This window comes from Carassius auratus, unplaced genomic scaffold (genome assembly GCF_003368295.1).
Source record: "Carassius auratus strain Wakin unplaced genomic scaffold, ASM336829v1 scaf_tig00037435, whole genome shotgun sequence".
In the NCBI taxonomy this organism is placed as follows: Eukaryota; Metazoa; Chordata; class Actinopteri; order Cypriniformes; family Cyprinidae; genus Carassius; species Carassius auratus.
In genome coordinates this window covers 20,912-42,017 of record NW_020526382.1, presented here as the reverse complement: position 1 = coordinate 42,017, position 21,106 = coordinate 20,912, and the positions used below count along the sequence as shown (strand labels likewise).

At 36.2% G+C, this 21,106-nt stretch overlaps 1 protein-coding gene across 1 annotated transcript in view; it reads right to left on the bottom strand.

The window, feature by feature from the left end:
- LOC113083243 (inactive N-acetylated-alpha-linked acidic dipeptidase-like protein 2) overlaps positions 1-21,106 on the bottom strand; it is a 45,274-nt gene that overhangs the window by 9,837 nt on the left and 14,331 nt on the right. Inside the window, exon 6 of the mRNA XM_026254423.1 lies at positions 6,826-6,963. Coding sequence (XP_026110208.1) covers positions 6,826-6,963 — 138 coding nt within the window. The remainder of the gene's footprint in view (positions 1-6,825; positions 6,964-21,106) is intronic.

Sequence of the window (21,106 nt, the reverse complement as noted above, 5' to 3'; positions counted from 1 at the left end):
ATTAAAGGGATAGTTCACCCAAAATGAAAATTCTGTCATTAATTACTCGCCCTCATGTTGTTCCAAATCTGCAAGACCTTTGTTCATAATTGGAACACAAATTAAGATATTTCTGATAAAATACAAGAGCTTTCTAACCATGCATAGACAGGCCCAGGACTTTTGTAATGACATTGTTAAAATAGTCCATGTGACATCAATGGTTCAACCTAAATGGTATGACGCTACGAGAATACCTTTTGAGTGCAAAAAACAAACAAAAATAATGACTTTATTCAACAATTTCCTCTCTTCCATGTCAGTTTTCCACACGTGTTCACAAGAGTACCATAATGCATATGTATGGTGCTGCTGATGCAGGAGCATACTGTTCATCACACAAAGCTGATATGAAAAATATGAATATGACATTAATTCTGAAGCCGTTGTGTATGTACATGTACAGCAATTTCATGATGCTTTTATGTTGTTTTTCCATTTATTTGTAAGCTTAAAAGTCCTAATTCATTGAGAAGAAAAAAAAAAAAACAGACCACAGCTGTGTTTGACAAAAGCATTGTAAGATTAAGTACATCAAACACCCATTGAAACCAATGGAGCTACGATCAACTTAGGCTTACAATGCTTTTAAGAACAGCAGCCCAGAACTTTCTTAAAATTTCTTCTCAAGTTCCAAAGAAGAAAGAAAGTCGTACTGGTTGGGAAGGATCTGAGGGTGAGTAAATGATGAGTAATTTGAATTTATTATTGAACTATTATTTTTTTTATGACTGTTTTGGAGCTTGAAGATTTGTCTCTAAGCCCATTTCCTTTCTTTTTGTCACTGGGACCGTAAATCCTTTACTTTCTATCAAGCCAAGACAACGGCTCAGCCACAGCGACGTGGTCTCCTGGGCGACCATGCAAAGATAAGAAGCGATTTTCACTCAATAATAGGAATTAGAGACTAATAACCCCTATTAAAATCTGTAGCAAAAGTCTCCCTTCACACACATGCAGCCGGAGGGAGAGACTGAGAGCTGACTCAGAGCTCAGCATATTTCTGTCTGCGTATGTGGGGGTGGACGCCTGTGTGCACGTGCATATGCATGTTTCATATGGACAGAATGGCAGGTTCTGACACCTGTTAGGATGCGATGAAGCTTACATGTAGATGTACACACACATCATGAAACATCACAAGCCCTTGCTGGTGTAGAGCCAATAATTGTCATGCTGGTATCTCATAACTCAGAACACCAACGGTGAGAAAACTTTTTCTGTTTTTTTCTGACAGCGCAGACAGAGAGACATCTCCTGCCACATGGCAATGTGTTGTACAGTGTGATTAATCATTTCATCTGAAATAGAAACTGATGTGTAAAAAACACTTTTTATGTCTTAAAGCCCTTGAAATAATTGGATGTTTTAGGTTACTATTGTTACTATTCGTGCTGTCAAAATTACATGTTAATGCATGCGTTTAATTTTTTCTTTCTACTATATTTTTTTTTATAGACAGGACAGTAGAGAGAGATGACAGGAAAGCACTGGGATGAGAGAGGGTGTGGAATCTGCAAAGGCCCTTGAGACGGGAAACGAACTCGGCTTGCCGTGAGAGCATTTGCGTTGCATGTCAACACACTAACCATGAGGCTCATGTCTTTACGACCACATCAAATGGGAGTCTTTTCAAGTCAAGTGAGTATGGAAACGGTACTGGTGACAAGGAGCTTCAGTAGGCCATATGTCAGTAAAAACTATTTTTTCCTGTCCTGTCTGCTGTTATACTGCACTCATAGTGCCAGCTCTTTAACTGCACGCACTATTGCAGTGGCGCTTACTGCATATAATTTCCCATTAAAGCGCATAAGAAACTACAAGCATGCATTGTCATAGTTATGTCATCAAGTCGAGAAGTTACCAAAAAGGTGATTAAAGATGCCTCAAAACTGTGCATGCATATAAGTATTTGTCACATTTAATAACATATCTCTGTAATGCAGTGGTTTAAAAAATTGTCCTAAAGCACCCCAGCACTGTTTTCCTCATTGAACACACCCGATTCAACTTGTAGGCTCATTAGTAATGACTTTAAGACCTGAAGTAGGTCAAAAACTGTAAAAAGTGTCAGATCTGCATCATGTTCAACAGTGGTACCTCTAAAAGTAATAGCAGCCAAAAACCCTAATAACCCAGCTGCTGTGACGGCTTTTAATCAAAGAATGAAATAAAGAAAAGAGAAAATCAATCACTTTCGACGCTTTAAGGAACAATTTAAATATAAAGTAGCATTAAGTGTTTAATGCCTTTATTCTATTTCCTTATACGTCCTACTTGCTAAAGGGCAAAGGTAAATATTACATGTATTATAAAGGGTTTAAAGGAGACATATTATGCAAATTTTTACAATATGTAATATAAGTCTCCGGTGTCCCCAGGAGGTGTCTGAAGTTGCAGCTCAAAATACCCCACAGATCATTTATTATATCATTCTAAAAGTGACTATTTAGAATGGAAGCAGAAACACACTGTTTTTCTTGCCTGTCTCTTTAAATGCAAATGAGCTACTGCTCCCAGCCCACTTTTCCAGAATAGAGCTGTGCCATTACAGCTGCTACATCCTAAAATAATGTGAACATATTTTAGTTTGCCAAAAGTAGGACCAACTCTTTTGATTTGCCTAAAAGTATATGTAGCAAGGTTTATTTTATTTTTATTTATTTATTTTTGCTTGTTTTATTTTTATAATAAATAAAAAGAACAAGTAGGTAGAATAGAAAATGAATAGGGAATGCTAGTGTTAGATGGTAATTTTTTTATAAAAATAAAACAAGACAACTGAACAGAAAAATAATAGATCGTGCTTGTATTAGAAGGTCATTATTCATAATAAATAAAAAGAAAATAAGTAGAAAGAATAGAGAATGCTAGTGTTAAAGGCTCTTTTTTAAATAAAACAAGTAGTTAGAATAGAAATAGAATACAGAGTGCAAATGTTAGATGGTCAAATGTATTTAATAATAATAATAATAAAAACAAGCAGATCAAATTAGAATGAGCATTAATAGAGAGTGCTAGAGTTAGAGGGTCAAATGAACATGAAAGAAATGTGTTTTCAGCTTTTTACTGAAACTGATCAAGAACTGCTTAGATTGAGTTGGGCAGGTCATTCCTTCAGGATGGAACAGTTAATATAAAAGTCCATTAAAGTTTTATCATAGGTAGAATGCAAAATGTTTCAATACAAGCATTTCAGTCCAATGTAATTTATGCAATATATTTTAAACCTTTAACAAGGACTTAACATGGACTTGGCAACCCTGAACTGAACAGATCCTGAACTCATTGACAAATATCTGATCTTGTAAGATTTGCTCTCTTTACTCAGAGTGTGTGTGATCATGAAATTGAAAGTGAAAGTAAACTGGACATTTTGGGCAATTAAGAAATCCCGGCCGGACACATTTTTTTTTTTTAGGTCCAAAAAGAGGACATGTCCGGGGAAAAGAGGACGTATGGTCACCCTATGCTGAAACATCTGTTTTGGTTCTGATTACCATGTTTATTGTGCTGAAATCATGCGTTTTAAATCATATTAGTTTAAACTTCTGATATAGGGTTTTCTGAGTACAAACATCCGAAGGACACAGAAAGAAAGTCCATCATAGCATGTGAGTGCTAAACTAAGTTCTCATTCACAATCAAGTTTAAATTAAAAAACACACGAGTTACAAAAGCAATCGGTCATACCTGTCAAGGTAAACAGCTGGGAAATAAATCTCACGTTTATTTTAGATCTGTGTAGCAGAAGCAATATACAGTAAATAAATCAATAATTCCACTGCTCTCTTGTCTCCTCTGAGGCTGGGACTCGAAATAGTGTTCTGTTACTAGTATTTGCAGTTACTATATGTTTTGCTCAAACTTTAGCCATGACATTAGAACTGGCACACCGCTGTCGCTTGTGAAATCAAAATTATGGCGCTGTGGGTGGAAACTTACAGATTAAGGGGCAGTAATATTATAATGAGATCCATTTGCAACATCACTAGCGAAATCAAATGCACCGGGGACCTGATTACAGCACTTAAAACCTGGAAAAGTCAGATTTTCATGATATGTCACCTTAAGTCTAATAACTGTTAAAATGAATAGCACTCAATTACACTGTAATGTTCAATAGTACTGGTGTCAGTAATACTGGCCTTCAGCCATAAAAACATGCCACTGAACAAATATAACAATCAAAATACTGTCTTTATGTTGCCATGTTGTGAGACTGATTGCAAAATTATTGCAATATGAAAGTTTATTTAAAAACTTTAATTCGTAGGTGATATTAATTACGATTAATCACAATTATTTTTAGAAAAGAAAATGTTCAAATAGTTATTTTTTAACCAGTTGACACCTCTAATTGCTATACACTTTAAATGCTATAAAACAAGTTGCAAGATACACATACCTTTTTGCATATATGATTAAAGGCAAATATTTAATTTAATACACATGTTAGATATATTAAATTTGACCATGTAATTATCTTCCACTAATCTTTTACTGCCAGGGAGTATTTATTTAAATGGTGTGTCATCATTTTGAAAAGTATATCTGTTGTTTTATTATTTTAACTTTATTTATTTATTTATTTTATTGGTCTGAAAAACAATCAAACAAACATACAAAAAAACTTCTATGCTACTTCTTTACAGCTTATCTTGTTACATAATGTGAGACATTCATACACAAAGAATGGCTTAATTTTGAGAATGCATTCAGGCATAATTTTTTTTTTTTTTAAATATATATTAGGGGAAAAAAAGCAACATGTTCACAACAAAGAGAAATGCAAAGTTTTTGACTGCCTAACACAACACAAAGTAACACAACACAAAGTACCGATAAGAATACCGTTAAAGTACCGGACCGTTAAGTAATATTGGTAAGAGTAGTAATACCGTTAAAACCTTAACGATACCCATCCCTAGTAACAAAGTTGCATAAAAACTTTGGGCATCTTCATATATTGCAGTGTGCCAAAGACCTTTACTCACAGATGAAGGTCAATGTGCAAAAGGACATCTGTCCATTCATCGTTGGTCGATGAAAAGCATCATCACACGTCAAAGACCATTCCCTGGAGGTTTGTTCACTTAAATTCAATTATGTCCCGATACATGTCATCTCCTCCATCAGTCATTTTTATTTAGCCGGCAGCACATCTACCGCTGCTCCTGTGACCACATTCACCATTACATTTGACCTCCCTGGAAGCTCTACATGAGAGAGGGCTGTAAGATGGCTGACCAGCCACTCTCATGGTTTCAATTAGGTCCCATGGGCACCTGCTGACTGATGTGGGTAATGGCCTTGGATATGGGCGGCCACAGCGAGGGCGACTTTAAGATGATGTGTAAATCCTGTGTAATTTACCACACTCAGGAGTTACACTCGCACAGCTGAGCATAAATCAACAAGCCTTGGCTTTCCGAGCACACAACCTCTCTCATCTGGAGCTAAAGAGTGTCATACCATCTGCCGCCAGCAGGTGGAACACTGACGTCATGTGCTCGCAGCCGCTTTTGATGGTTAAATCCCCAGCAGAAGCATGAGACTGAGAAGACTAATGAATATCTCAGGCACAAAAGATTGTGTTTCAGAGCTTAGTGGAGACATAAGGATTAACACACATAAGGAAGAAATCACAAAGCATGAGAGACCCTAACAGGATGGCAGTATAATCGGTTTCTGAAATAGTGAAAAAAGACAATCACATGAATGTCATTAAAGATCATATGGTGAGAACCTAAACCTTATAAGTCAGTAACTTTATAATAGCATTAAACAACACTTAAAGAGATGGTTTGCTCAAAAATACATTTCTGTCATCACTTAAACTTGTGTCTTTCCAAACCTTTATGATCTTTCTTTCTTTTGTGGAATATACAAGATAATTTGAATAATGTCCAGAGAGTATTTTTCCCCCAACCCAATAATTTTTTTTTTTATATATATGTTTTTTAATTTGTATTTTAGTTGTATTTATTTAGTTAGTAGGTTAGTTAGAACTGTTTCTGTTTCTTTAACACATCAGTATATCATATATATTATATCCCTGTCATTTCAGTATGTGTAATAACTAAAGGTCTCTTTTGCATTTTAATGGAGACCAAAAATAGGTGTCATATTTTTTTTACTCTAATGCATAAATTTGAGTTACACACACACACACACACACACACACACACACACACACACACACACACATATTTCTATGGTTTGTGAGGACTTTCCATAAACTTTCGACTTCTATTACTTTTATAGTTTTTATATGTTCAGTCCCCACAATGTATCATTAACAAGTACACACAATGGGAACCTTCCAAAAAATTTAATTTAAAAATCATTATTTTTGAAAAGATATATGCAAAAACAATATATAATGCAAATAAATGTAATGAATAATAAAACAAAAAGGTATTTTTTTAAATTTTTTTTTTTTAAATTTTTTAATTTTTTAATAATTTTATTCAATTAGATGCATACTAGAGCAAAATTTTTCTGCTCAATTAAAAAAAAAAAAAACATAGCCTCTAAAAAAAGAAAGTAAATTATATACTACTACTACTGATACATTATTTACTTCCCAGTATAATGGATTAACATTTGAATGTTATTATTGCTAATATAATTGAGAGGGATTCTAATGGCAGAAAGTCTCTCTCCTTCAGGTTACGCGAGTGATTTGAAGGCTGTAAGCAGTGATATTGTGTGAGGCTGAAGAAGGCTGTCTGTTGACAGATACAGTAATGCAGCAGGCGTTGTTTTTGGCCCAGGGCTTACCTGAGGCTGAGGGCATGGCCATGGGGACGCAGGGTCTTCCCTGCCCCATGGCGGGGGCAGAGAGCAGCAGTTTCGCTAAGGAGGCAGAGATGGGCTGAACCAGCAATGATGTCAGGTTGTGGCGACTGTCTCTTCTGGCTGTGAACAGAAAAAAACAACAACAACTGTAGTTCTTATTTTTTTAAAAAGCTTTTACACAGCTTTATCAAAATGAAAACACTAATAACAGCATTCCATCCTCAGAATTCCACCCTCAGCATGCCATTTGCATTGATCATGACTTTGTGAGCATTTAGAGCGTGTCATGGGGCTCTTAACACCACACATGAGCAAACCAATTACCCAATCAAAGAGCTTTTCTATTGGTTAACACCTCCGCTGAGTCTTCTCACACATCTTCTTCTAGGAGGGCAGACGAACAGCATTAGTCTGTTATGTGCTGCATAAATATAGCTGCAGTGGGGCCAGGCAAAGATGCGTTTAGTGATGTGGGGTGAGCGGGAAGGGGCGGGCGATGAGGTTCGTAATGTGCCGTAAATCAGACAGAAAAGAGAAAGGAGCGCTGAGAGGAACCTGCACAGCCAGGCAGGGACGTATCAAAGCTTTTCCTCGCTGCTGATTGCAGCTCACGGGCGGCAAACTAATAAGCCTGGAGATTTTAAGTTTGAAGAAACGGTTTCTAGCAGGCCATTGGGGATTTATATGGACGAAATGCTCCATTGATTCAGGCTCATTAAAACAGCGAAACGGTGAGCCTAATCCTGCTTTAGGAGCAAATTTATTTAGGAGCTTCAATTTTCCAGCAGCGCTTCCGCACCGGTGGGATGGGGTACAGTCATCCACGAATAACAATCAGTAGACCTTTCTGTTACACAACACTCTATTACCTTCCACAGATAAATGTATTCAGAGGCAGCAATTATTTTACAGCAGTTACGCGGGAATGAACGCAGAGGAAGTTCCCCTCGAAATCAGCTTAATATGTTCTTGGTCATAGGGGAATACAGGAAGTGATTATTGGGTTCTGAGGGGGGCTTTTGAAGTAACACTGTACTGTAAGTGCAATTATCTGCCCAAAGGTCACAAGGGTCAAAGCTGTGTTTAGAGAGACTCATTATCTTTAACCTTCTAAATGTGATTTAATGTTAATGAATGTGTTTATAAATATGATGAAATATATTCAATTTAAAAATATTTTTATACCTATCCATCCATCCTGTAGATTTTAAACCCGGAAGACGAACATAGCGCAAAAAAAGCTCAAAATTAAGTGGTTTTCGCTATAAATAAAATTAAAGCTTGCTAACATTGTCTTCTATAAAGCACAACTCAAACACCCCTGTTAAAATCTCAGAAATTGTAGTTTAGTGTTTCTTAATTCAAATCAAATCGTGGTACATATCCAGACACACCTGAACCCAATAACAGCTGCAGAATGAACTAAATAAAATGGAGGCTTTGAGAGACATAAAGTGAGAACATTTTGTAGTTTAATACTTTACGGACATGTCTAGGGCACTCATTGATGTACCCTCTAAATTCTTTTTTACCAGCCTAAAAGAATACTTTCATTCGTCTTGATAAATAAAACACAGACAAGGTTATGGTGAAGAGCTTTCATCCTTTCCTGTTAGTTCTATCTGCAGCGCAGCTAAAAACGAACAAAAACAAGTTTAAAAGTACAAGATGGAGATATTAGAGCTTTGGAAATAAAGTAGCTCTGACCTTGATGAACTCAGAGAGTGTGTGCACTCAGTCTGTAGATACCGCACAAAGGAGAGAAGGCTACTATAGTAGATCCGTACCACTGGGGTGCATGAGAGGAACGTTTAATACTACACTTGTCAACTAACATGTTGGTCTCTCAATAAGAATGATTCATGATGCCAGTGAAATACGCACAAGATCTCCTTTCCATCTCCGGATGAGAGATGTGGGCTGCATGCAGAAGTTATGAGGGGCCGTGTGTCTTTTACATTTCCATACTTTATTCTATTCTAGTTTGAAATGAACCGAAGGCTGATAAAAACCAAACATTTGCTCACCAATGGATCGTCTACAGTGAATGGGTGCCGCCAGAATAAGTCCAAACTGATAAAAACATCACAATAATCCACAAGTAATCCACATGACTCCAGTACATCACTTAATGTTGTATTTGTAAGAAATCCATCATTAAGATGTTTTTTACTTCAAACAAGTCCTCTATCCGTAACATTGCTTTGTCCAGTGAAAAAGTTGTTCTGTCTGAACCAGGAGAGATTTATGCACAAATTAAGCACAAAGGGAAACAGCTTGGTTATAACGGTTTTAAATGAATACTGTATATCAGTGGGTTTTGATGTGAGAGGGATGGACTTTTAAACTGGAGGAAGTGTTATTATGGATCATGGCCTCTTATGGTATTTTGGCCAAAGTTAAAACGCACCGATGAACTTCTGAACTTCACAGAATGTTAATAGATGGATTGGAGTCATATGGATTACTTGTGGATTAATAAGAGGTTTTATTATCAGCTGTCATTTTCACCCGGATCCACTGGTGATGTCATGCTAAATTTCTCTGAATCTGTTCTAAAGGAGAAACAGATTTACCTACATCTTTCATGGCCTGAGGGTAAATTTTAAGCAAATTTTCATTTTATGGGTGAACTTTCTTTAATATTAGCGTTACATAACATTTCAGCATTCACTAACTGTAAAATGCAGGGCTTTTGAAAAAGATGAAGAAATATAAAAATTCAAATAACTCTTCTTGCGAGGCTTGTTTGCTCAAAAAACTGGATGTTCTTGCAGTTATTATGGATCATCATTACAGTATATATATATAATTTCAGTGATGATATAAAACTCTAAAATATGCATGCAAAGTAACACTGGGCCTTTCCAACATTTTGGCATGCTGTACTGTACTTTACACTACCATTCAATGTTGCTGCTTCATTTCAATCACACAAACTAAGCTCCCTTATTCCACACAGAATTACTCACCTGAGCTCCATGTGAACTCTGCAGTACACAGATTCATATCACAAATCAATTAGACACGCCATGTCTGTTGCCATAGATGCCTCCCTGCTGATGCAACGGGCTGTGTATGTGTAATTTCAGTATGTTGATTTCATTTAGGTAAGCAAGATTCATTTAGACAAAGATTAACTAATGTCATTATGATGAAATTAAACGTCAAGGTAGCACTAACTCACAATTGTACTTCACTTTACAGTACAAACATCAGCACTTCCACACACAAACACAAAAAAAGAAGAAGAAAAAAACCACTAAAGATGATCCAAAATAACTGCGAGAACATCCATTTTTTTGTTGAGCAAACAAGCCTCCCAGGAAGAGTTATTTGCTGAAGTACGATTACCCACAGGGCTTAGACTCATTCCCTCCACACAGAGATGCTCATGAGATATATATTACACGCCTGCGGTGGGGCCATATGTGCAGTGTTCAGATTACAAACACTGCAGTAGTTCACATACAAACTTACTCATTCAGTCCTGATGTGTTACAAATCAAATCTGTGAGAATGACAAGCTCATGTCGATAAACAGCTGGGACTGCTTTCATCCTTAAGGGTGAAGAGTAAGAACTTGTAAGTTTAACATATTACTGGAACTACACTTGACAGAAGTTCAGTGTGCAGCACATTGTCCATGCACATTTATTCACTATAAATGAAAAGTTAGCAAGGAAAGCCTGTTTTACTATGTGTCTGTTTAATCAGTGTATTGAGATTTTTAAATAATCATCATATAGCATTTTTTACTGTTTAAACAAACATCTACTGTATGAAGTCCTGCAATATTTTGTTTACAATACAGACACTATCTTGCTATGAGAGTCATTTAAAGCGAATTAAATAGATCTCTCCTTATTTATTTTTTTCTTTGCTTTAAGAAATGACACGCAGATTTACATGCAAATTGAATTTCAAAAAAGCAGGTCATTCATTTCCATAAGAACAATGGCAGCAGTTTTCACGCAGAGACCTACTCATCTCTCTTGAGTTCAAGTGATTGTACAGACTTGCTTACATCCCTTCAAGTCTTTCATGTGCGAAACCTGAGGTCACGCAACCATAAATTTGTTTATTGTTATAAACAGCTTCTTGCAGCGACTAAAGCAACTTGACACTTAAAAAAAAAAAGACTAGCATTCGATCATGGGCAAAATTAAATTGTATAATGCTTTCCTGGAAACTGAATGATGCATTAATGGTGATACTTCTCATCAATTAACATCCTCTTTTTGCCTATGTCTTGATTATATTTTCTTTCTGAGAAGATGAAAAGATATTTTATGATAATGAAAGAGGCTTGAGCTACTTGTGGCATATTTGATTATGTTTGAATATATTATAAAAACCGCTGCACAATTACAAAAATCTGTAGTCAAACATGATGTTAAAAACATGGAATAAATTACTTTTTAAAAATATCCAATGGAAATAATTATTCTAGGAATCTTCTAGGAAGAATCTGTCATAGAATATGTGCCCCATATGTGGGCAGCAAGGCAGCTCAATAGATCTGGACAACAGAGCTCCTGAATGGGACAAGATGTACAGATTCAGATTGTTGTCACTGTCCTCTATTTTGTTTGTGAGAATAGTCAGTACTTCTCAGTACAACTCAAAGTAAAAACTGTCATTGAGGAAGAGAAAAACAGATAGAGGGAGAGTGAGTGTGAGAGAGAAACTGTAGTTGAATTGTAAATAAGCTACACACTCTAACATCGCATTAGTCACGTCAAACGCCGCTGTCTCGGTCCCCTTTTAACAACCATTCGCAAATCAACAGAAGAGCCTCTGACCTAACCATGATCAAAGCAAAGTAAAGGATGTTGGATTTAAGTGAACATGAGGGGGAAAAAAAGGTTGGTTAGTGAGCATACCATCACATGAAGGCACAAAAATCTATTTCCAGAACATTAGCATTCACTGTTCCTTGCTGTTGGAATGATCATCCAACCCTCATCTGGCATGCCAAATATTCAAGACACAGCTGAAAACTCGTCTCTTCAGTGAGCTTAACTGCCACCTACTTAAAAATAAATACATACAATGTTTTCACCTTCCCTTAATCTCTCCATGTTGTAACTTGTACTATTCTATACAATGTTTGAAATTGTGTATTACTTGCACAAATTAATGATTCACTTATTGTATGGATAAAATGGATAAAAGTGTATGCTAAATGAACAAATAAGAAAGAAAGAAAGAAAGAAAGAATCAGTGTTTCAATGAAACAGAGATGTGGGAAAACAATGTTATGGCAATATATATATAATTCAGTATATATAATATATATAATATATACAAATAATAAAAAATAAATAATTTTGTTGTTTTGTAGTTGAAATGACATGGCCACTAAGATAAACATTCTTGGTTTACATGGGGTCCTTTAACTTCGATGGAGATTCAGGGCTCATTTTGATTTCTCACAGACAGCAGTTTGAGTGTCCAAGCCAACCTTATGTTGTTTGTATTATTGCCATGTGTGTGGGTTTGTGAGTGACAGTTGGATTTATGCAACTCAAGACAGTCCTTGATGCTCAGTTCTACAGCTGAAATAGAAAGCTGGAAACTGCAAATATCACAACATTCTTCACCGAAAGAAACCTGTTATGAGGTGACATTGTTCCAATCTCTCTGGACCTGCTCGTCAGAGGAAAAGGGCCGATCTGACACAACGATACATTATAGAAAAAAGCCACGTTTCGAAATAACCACAAACCTTCTGTGGCTGAAACCATGTTTAATTTATTAGATGAATGTATTTGAGTGTATTTGTTCAGATCATCCTTCAGATATTTCCACTGCTACAAAATCACACTCTAGATATGACCGAACCAATCTATCATCTGGTATCCATTAGGCAGTATTCAGTGAATCTGTGTAGCTCCATTGCTCTACATCAGATGAAAAATTCACAGACGGCATCCATACAGATGAAAATGACAAAAGAACTCAGCAGTTAACCACCACAGATGTGTGGGCCAAGAAACAGACGAGGGCTCCTGGTACTCACTGTGGCAGCCAGGGTTTTCAAAACGACACTACTTTCTTAATAGACCTTTATTATGTTTTTATGATTAGTTGCTGGAGTATCAGGAGACCTGAGGGACGGCAAATTCTCGTTTAATGATGATTAGGATTTAATGACAGAATAATAGCTTCTCTCTTTGGATTCTCACCTGCAGGAGCCTTACACAGCACACAGATCATTGCATGCCCTCTATGTCACACATTTCTACTTATTTTCAAGCAACAGAAGTTTGGTACACTGAAAAAATAAATAAACCTTTTGAAATAATTTTCTCAGTAGGGTATGGTTTCTAGCTGGTTAACTACAGAAAAATAAAACTTTTAAGAGCTAAATTGATCCTAAGTAGCAGAAAAAGCCTTGCATCTGTGATTTCTCTTATTTTCTACTCAGTTATGACATCAGTAAAGCAATGCCTCTTAAGGGTCTGACCACAAACAACATTCTCGCAAAGTTACATTACTTTTGAATAGAAATATCAACAAAATAGTAGTTAAATGAATTAAAGGATCCATTTATTTGACCAAAAATACTCAAAACAGTAATTTTATGAAATATTATTATAACTACTGTTATTCTATTTTATTTTCGATTTCATTTCTATAACTGTTTCTATTTTAAAAAATACAATACAAGTTGAGATTTATGTTTTTGAAGTAATCTCTTTCTCATCATGTCTGTATTTCTATGGTCCAAAATACAGTGAAAACAAAAAAACTGCTTTCTATTTGAATATATTTTGAAATGTAATTTATTCCTGTGACGTCAAAGCAGAATTTTCGGCATAATTTCTCCAGTCTTCAGTGTCGCATATTTCTTCAGAAATCATACTAATATGCTGATTTGCTGCTCAGACAACATTTCTTATTTTTCTTATTCTTATTATTATTGTTGATAAATGTTTTGTTGTGAACATGATTTGATTGTGAAAATGTATTGTTATGAACATGATTTGATATGATGAACATTAAAAAATATTACGCTATTGCCAATATTATATATTCAAAAAGATGAATGCATAATACATTTAAAAATGTTAATTTTTTAACTTGTTTTAAAACATACTATGCACTAGAAATAACTCATAATATTGCATCGCTTGCACGTTTATGGATATACACTCTAACTTCTATCAATTCTGGTGAATGCAGCTTCTCTTGAGGAGCAAAAAAAAAAAAAAAAAAAAAAGAAATTGGAAGAAGCTGTTCCAGTTTGAATTGAAAGCATGTTTTTAGACCACAGGGCATCAAAGCAGAAGGCACATCTCACACCACGGTTGTTAAAAACACACTATCCAGCTCCTTTGCTTCCTGTAAACACACACACATCCTTGCTTAAAGCGAGTGTCCTGGCTTCTTCATTACTGCCCATTTGCAAGGTACAGGCATGTGTAAATTCTGCTTCTGGCTAAAGCCATAATCGCCTCACACTCAGCATGCTAAGAGAGGAATGGATTCAGAGCCAGAGGGCTTGAAGAGAGGCACAACTGTAAATTCTTGTCTGGTGAAATGATTCCCTATTTGCAGAGGCTAAACTGTGGCCATGTCTCTCAGGATATATGGCACGGACCGGGCCCTGCAAGGGAGGTTCCTGAGAAAGAGAGGTGGCTCAACAGCAGGAGCGCTGGACAAAGTAAATAACATTAGGACTAGGTGATTCTATAAACACCGGTCTGGATTTCACAGGACACTAAAAACAAAGAAACAAGAGGCTATTCTAACTTATTTATAACACTAAAGCAGTGTTCCTCAAACTTTCAGACCATGTATCTATTTCTGTACTCTGATTAGCCAGAGTCAAACGCAACTATAAAAAGATAGAATAAATTAAATCATAAAATAAATTGGCCTGAATGCTTAACAAAATTCAAGGAGTAATGAAATCATTTTTATTAATAATCAAGAAACTGTCAGCTCACAGAAATTAGAAACTACTTGACGTGTTTGTAACTGTGAGAACAAAGGAACAAATTAAATGGTGGAGCTTGAATGGCTCCTATCTGTATTACTTTTGGATAAACTGAAATTCTCATTACAAAGTCACAAACACTTCTGTGTAATTAGTTTTAACATTAAAACACTGAATACTAATGTATCACTGAAATATTTGACATCAAGTAGCGTATGTCAAGGAGGTTAATTAATAATTATATTAACCCTTGTGTTGGTTGAACCTGGTTTTATGTTCTTTATGTTAACCCAACCCAAATGCTGCTCGTTTACAAATACTTCTACTTTCAAAATAATCTTTTTAGTTCCACTCATCTCTTCCACAAGCACTTAACTCATCCAAACCCATAGGCACTTACAGTATCAAAGGTATTTACTTTGACAATGTGAACAAACAAGAGTTCATAACGTTCATAACAGACTGATTGTGATACTCCCATTTTTAACATGTTTTGGATAAAAGGATCTTTAAAATGAACGTTTTGATGAATCGTAAAACACATGTACAAATAAATAAATAAATAAATAAAATTCAAGTAAACAACTGGAAGGCATGTACTGATGCTGCATGCAAATGAATCAGAGCATGTGAGTTTTATACCTGGGGTCTCGAAGACCTCATATATACATTATGTAACATTTGTAATGTAGCATTTTTAAGTGTGGTTAAATTATGTTCATAACCAGTTCTAACAAGTTTAGGAAAAATAATGAAAAAATCTGATACTTAGTGCAAGTGACTTCTAACCCAAAAGTTGTGGGTTTGAGTCTCGGGCCGGCAATACCACGACTGAGGTGCCCTTGAGCAAGGCACCGGACCCCCAACCGCTCCTCAGGTGCCCCAGCATAAATGGCTGCCCACTGCTCCAGGTGTGTGTTCATGATGTGTGTGTGCTCACTGCTGTGTGTGTACACTTTGGATGGGTTAAATGCAGACCACAAATTCTGAGTATGGGTCACCATACTTGGCTCTATTTCACGTCACTCGCTCACTCGCTCACTCACTCACTCAAGTGTGTTTTTGAGCTAGTAAAAGAAGTCTCTCAAAGTCCAAACAGAACTCTAGAGATATTTTTCTCTCATTACCAATGTTTGTAATGTACCCTACAACACATCTGCAGCACTAGAGAATCTAGCCTTATGTAAAGCCCTCGTGTGTGTTAAATACAGCTCTTCAGGCTTCATCACGTTCCTTTCTTGATTCAGTAAAGGCAGACCTACAGTCATTTGACGGGCCCGCATTTCAGGCACAGTGGGGGTCCGAGCAACAGGACAAACCAAGCAGCCCTCCTACCCTCTGCAGATGAGATAAGATGGTCCTAGCCGGCCCAGGCAGGAGGCAGCGCTGACTTTCTGAACAAGATGACAGGAAGCTTATGGCCTGCAGGGCTGCTGTCCGCCCACCCTCCATCAAATACACATCTAAACCTCCAAAATGTCATTCTCATATTCCCAAATGCTGTGAGAGACAGTCTTTTACTTCAGTAGAAATCCTATAAAAACATTCTTTCTCATGATACGTTGAAATTTTCACTGCTTTCATGCTTGAAATATATAATAAAAAGACTCAAAAATGCATTAGGCCTACATCGGCGATGACGGGGGGGACACATGGTTCAACATAAGACTGACATATTAATCACGCCAAATGGACAGAAGTGCAGCTACTGAGAAAATGTAGCCAGCAGAGTAATTTCCTCAGCTTAAGGCGCTTGTGCACTTTGGCAAAGGCCTATTGCTCTCATACAAAGAGCTGAAGAAGTAGAAGCAACATTTCCATAATGTTATTGACCAAGTGCCACATTTCTGTCTTGAGTGCAATGCACCCTCTGTTTTATTTGCATGTCTATTAGCTGGAATACCAATCAAATGATAGCGATGGTAGAAAAGGCAATTTTCAGCCTGAGTGCATTCCAAATGCTCATTGGTTTAAGGGCAGAAAGTAAAGAGAACACATGAGGATCAACTCTTGAGATGCGGGAAAGGGCGTCACTGCGGTAAAGCATTCCTTTAATGAACGCTGTATTAAAAAGCGCCTGGAGCCCAAGTAATCAAGCCACTCATCAAGTAAATGAACCACCATTTGAAGTATAATTATGATACAGAAAAGTTCTTCAAAAGTAATCATACATTACGGTTCTTTATTCTCATTCTGTTATGATGCTCTGTGTCGTTTCTTGGGAAAAAGGGACCTAATAAGAGCAAAATAATGAATGGAAAAAATTAAAAGAAGTTTGAGTTAAGTTAAGGACTTAACAACTGTAACAAGAAGTTGTTAGTGATAACTTTAATGAATAAAAATCTAATTATGTTATGTTAGACAATAATAAAATGGTCTGGCTCTAAACTGTAACATGCTCCACTCAGACTGTCATTCTGTGAATTAGTGAGGATTCCCAGTGAATCTTTTTGACTGCATTATTACACCGGTAACTAGTGACAAGTGACTGTCTTTATGAGTCAATCACTGAATCTTCCACTCAATCCTATTGGTTCAAAACAGATTGATTCAGGCAACTGTATTTTGGGGAATTATGCTGTCTTTTCCAAGTAACCTTGTCGGTTTCTCTTCGAACAGATCAACTGCTCTTTGTGTAGAACAGTGTTCACTGTTTACATCTTTTCATTTTTTTTTTTTTTTTGACTCCTGCATGAACAGAAGCAGTGGGACATGACAAAATGAAAAGAGGAAGAAAAGGGGCATGAAATGGAGATACCCACAGGATAAGTCAGACCGAGGGGAGAGATGGGACACATTGTGATGGTTTTGACTGACATTGCACAGAGGACGTTTCTTTTCCCAACAGCAGTGGTAAGCATTTCTTCATTAAAGACTCCTACATGTGTCCCATAGCTGCGGCGCATTTAAATAAATATGCAAATGACTACATTTCTATTCAAAGACTTCTTTTCACTTCAACAAGGTTTCTAAATAACCCAGGAGACACAATTCGTTCCATGTGAATAAAACCACCTGTCAGCAACTTGAAATTAACATTTAAAAATGGTTTGAAGTTCCCCACATATTTCACATTTCTCCTCCTCAGATATGTGCCTGGCTTTAAAGGTTAACAAAATTAAGTAATCAAAAAAGAAAACGCAATGAGCCAGCAGAGCAGAAGGCTAATAAAGAAAGCGATGCTTTTTTTACACCAGCGCTCCGTTTATGTCCTCAAGCACCTTATTGACTAATTTCCCAACCAGGAGGATGGGAGAATATATCCAAAATAAACTAAATAAATAAGATAGAGTCATGGCTCAATAAAACCACACAACATTGTTCTCCAGAGGCCACAATTCAGATACACAAAACAGTTCCTCTGATTGAATCAATGCGCTTGGCCTTATCTTTTGGTTCTAGAGACAAATGTTTCCACGTGAGCCTTAAAGGCATCATGTTAATTTGTTTCGTTACATTCACAGATCATAACCAATTCATCAATGCTAGTAGTGTTCCTGTGGCTCAGTGGTAGAGCATTGTGTTAGCAGCGCAAAAGGTCATGGGTTCAATTCCCAGAGAACACACAAACTGGTTAAAAAGAAAATTATATCCTGAATGCACTGGAAGTTGCTTTGGATAAAAGCATCTGCTAAATGCATAAATGTAAATGTAGTAGGATATACACTCTCAGGAAAGCAAAAAAAAAAATGTCACTCAGAACCCTTTCAAAAGGTACTAATATGTACTTTCAAAGTACTAATTATAATAAATAAATAAAGTATTAATTATAACTAATAAAGTACTCATCTTTTTATGCGTAATGTCTGCTTTATTTAAATGAACGATAAAAATAATAATAATAATAATAATAGTTTATGTTTAAGTTTTTCACTGTATATTTATATTCAATTTCTGTTTTATATAAATGAACAGAAACAAATTGTAATTGTTTTTTGTTAATAATAAAATCACTGTGAAGTTTAGGTTTTTCCAAATAAATTGCATAATTGGACTTTTAAAACTTGTATTATTTGAACTGCAAATCTGTTTAAAAATCTTCATTTTTACATTCATTCTAATGTTTGCTGAAATGTATTTATTATTATTTATTATGAAACTCCACAAAACTTTAAAAGGTCACAAAGCAAAGAGTTTTTCATAGTTTAATGAGTGGCTCTTTTCTATTCCATCCAGCATTTGGGAAGGGCCTCACTGTAACCTAGATTTTTGTGGTACAGCATTTGTAACACATTAAAAACACTGCAATGGGCTTACGTTATACTGAACTAGGAATATTTCTTTAACATTTTATAAATGGATCAGAACAGGAGTGAGAAATTAAAAATTGCATTTGTGATAAATCAACAAGGAAAACTATTATTGAAAACGTCTGACTTGCTAATTTGTGCAGATGCATCACATTCATTCCAAATTAAATATTATTTGAAATGTTGCTAAAACTTTATTATCTAGCAGGAGAATAAGCAAGCATGTGTTATCAAAGATGTCTGCTTAGATTTAACAATCTGTTTCTAACAATGAGTGTTTTAAAATGCCAATAACACAACCATTACTGTACAGCTGATAAATAAAACTATAGAGGAGCTCTCACAAACAAAACTTCTACCACACTTTTCATCAACCAGGTCTGATCGATGCATGCTTAGCAGTAGGGAGTTTGAATTACTACTTTTTATAATTAATTTATATTGGAAAAGCAAGAAAACCATATTTCGGAACAAATATTTTCCAACATCTAAATCAATAGTACATCCCTCTTTGTTTTTGAAATCCTTGTTTTTGATTGAACAATGTCATAGAGTCAAATCTACAGCATGTCATTTAATAAGCACACATAATTTTGTCCATGTGATCTTATATCATGGATCATAAAGACAGCATTAAAATAACTAAAGGTCTGACCTCTGGTATTCTGTGTATGGGTTCACCAGAGCACATTGCTTATACTCACTCATTGCCAAACAAAACAGTCACAAGGACAATAGTCCTGCTAAATTATTCATGCTCCCCTGAACTACCACAGAGTATTCGGCAACTCCACCATGCACTCGTTTCCTGCCGAGTGCTCTGACAAAGGGCTTTGCTGAAGAGAAAACAGGCACGAAACATCTGCTAAGACATCTGTTTGCAGGCTCCATCGTGCCCTGACTCTGCGGCCTGCTACAAGCCCACACTATCACTCCAGTAATGACACGTCCCAGTGATCCTGCACTGCAGAGAGCCAGGGTCAGCTAGGGCTGTGCTGAGGTCTTCTGTCATGGGCAGCACTCTTAAATACAGTAGTTTTGGTTTCAGCATCACGGACAGCAATATTGCTGCACCTACACGGCTGACTTTCAGCACCATGGACAGCAAACAATTCATGCTTCAGACTTACAGTACATGATGCCATAGTCATCAGTAGATGCTTAAATACAGCACAACAAGGGTTAAATAAAAATTTATTTTGAACTGTAGGACATGGTGTTAGGGAAACACAGGGTTCTTCTCAAACTAAATCTAAACTGCATCCTCCCTAGTCCAGTCCTTCTGAGGCTTCAAGGCTACACTGTTAAAAATATTAAGAATAGTAAAAAAAAAAAAAAAAAAGGAAATTATACTTGTAATATTTTACCAGGACATTATCCGGTAGTTTTTCAGACATTTCATTTAACCCTAAAGCACAACGCAAAAAAGTACAAAATTCAAGAAAAAAAAATCAGCATTAAATGCTACAATGAGATGGTCTAGTAAGTGCAAATGGATACAGTCATGGTAAGAAAATCAGTGGTGATTCTTTCTTTATTTTAGGGAGCTCAGCCCCCAACGAGGGTATAATACATATAAATATATAATTATGTGTGACTAATAGGGGTGGTATACTAAACGTATTGCAGTAGATGAGTAGGCCTGTGACATTGACATCACTCTCTCTCTTTCTCCCTCTCTCTCTCACACACACACACACTTACTGTACAAACAGTACATTTTACTGTTAACTCTCTTTCTTTGGTTCAAATATGCAAACCTCTATACCACATGCACTGGAATATGTGTAAAATTGAAAGTTAAATTTTCAAATTAAAATGGCAACACGATCGCTTAATAAAGTTTGTGTTTATATATATCCTTCATTTTCACTGGAGGAAACAACTGTGGTGTGATGAGGGGTAAACGCAGTGAAAAATTAGGTTACAGTAGATGGGGAATCGATTGCTCCCCATTTTGTAGATGCAGATATTCTAAAAATCTATGGTTAAACACACACCTTGTCCTCTTTTTTTTCCCTCTCCAGCATTATGGTCTGCAAATTGAAAAATGACACACTGAAAG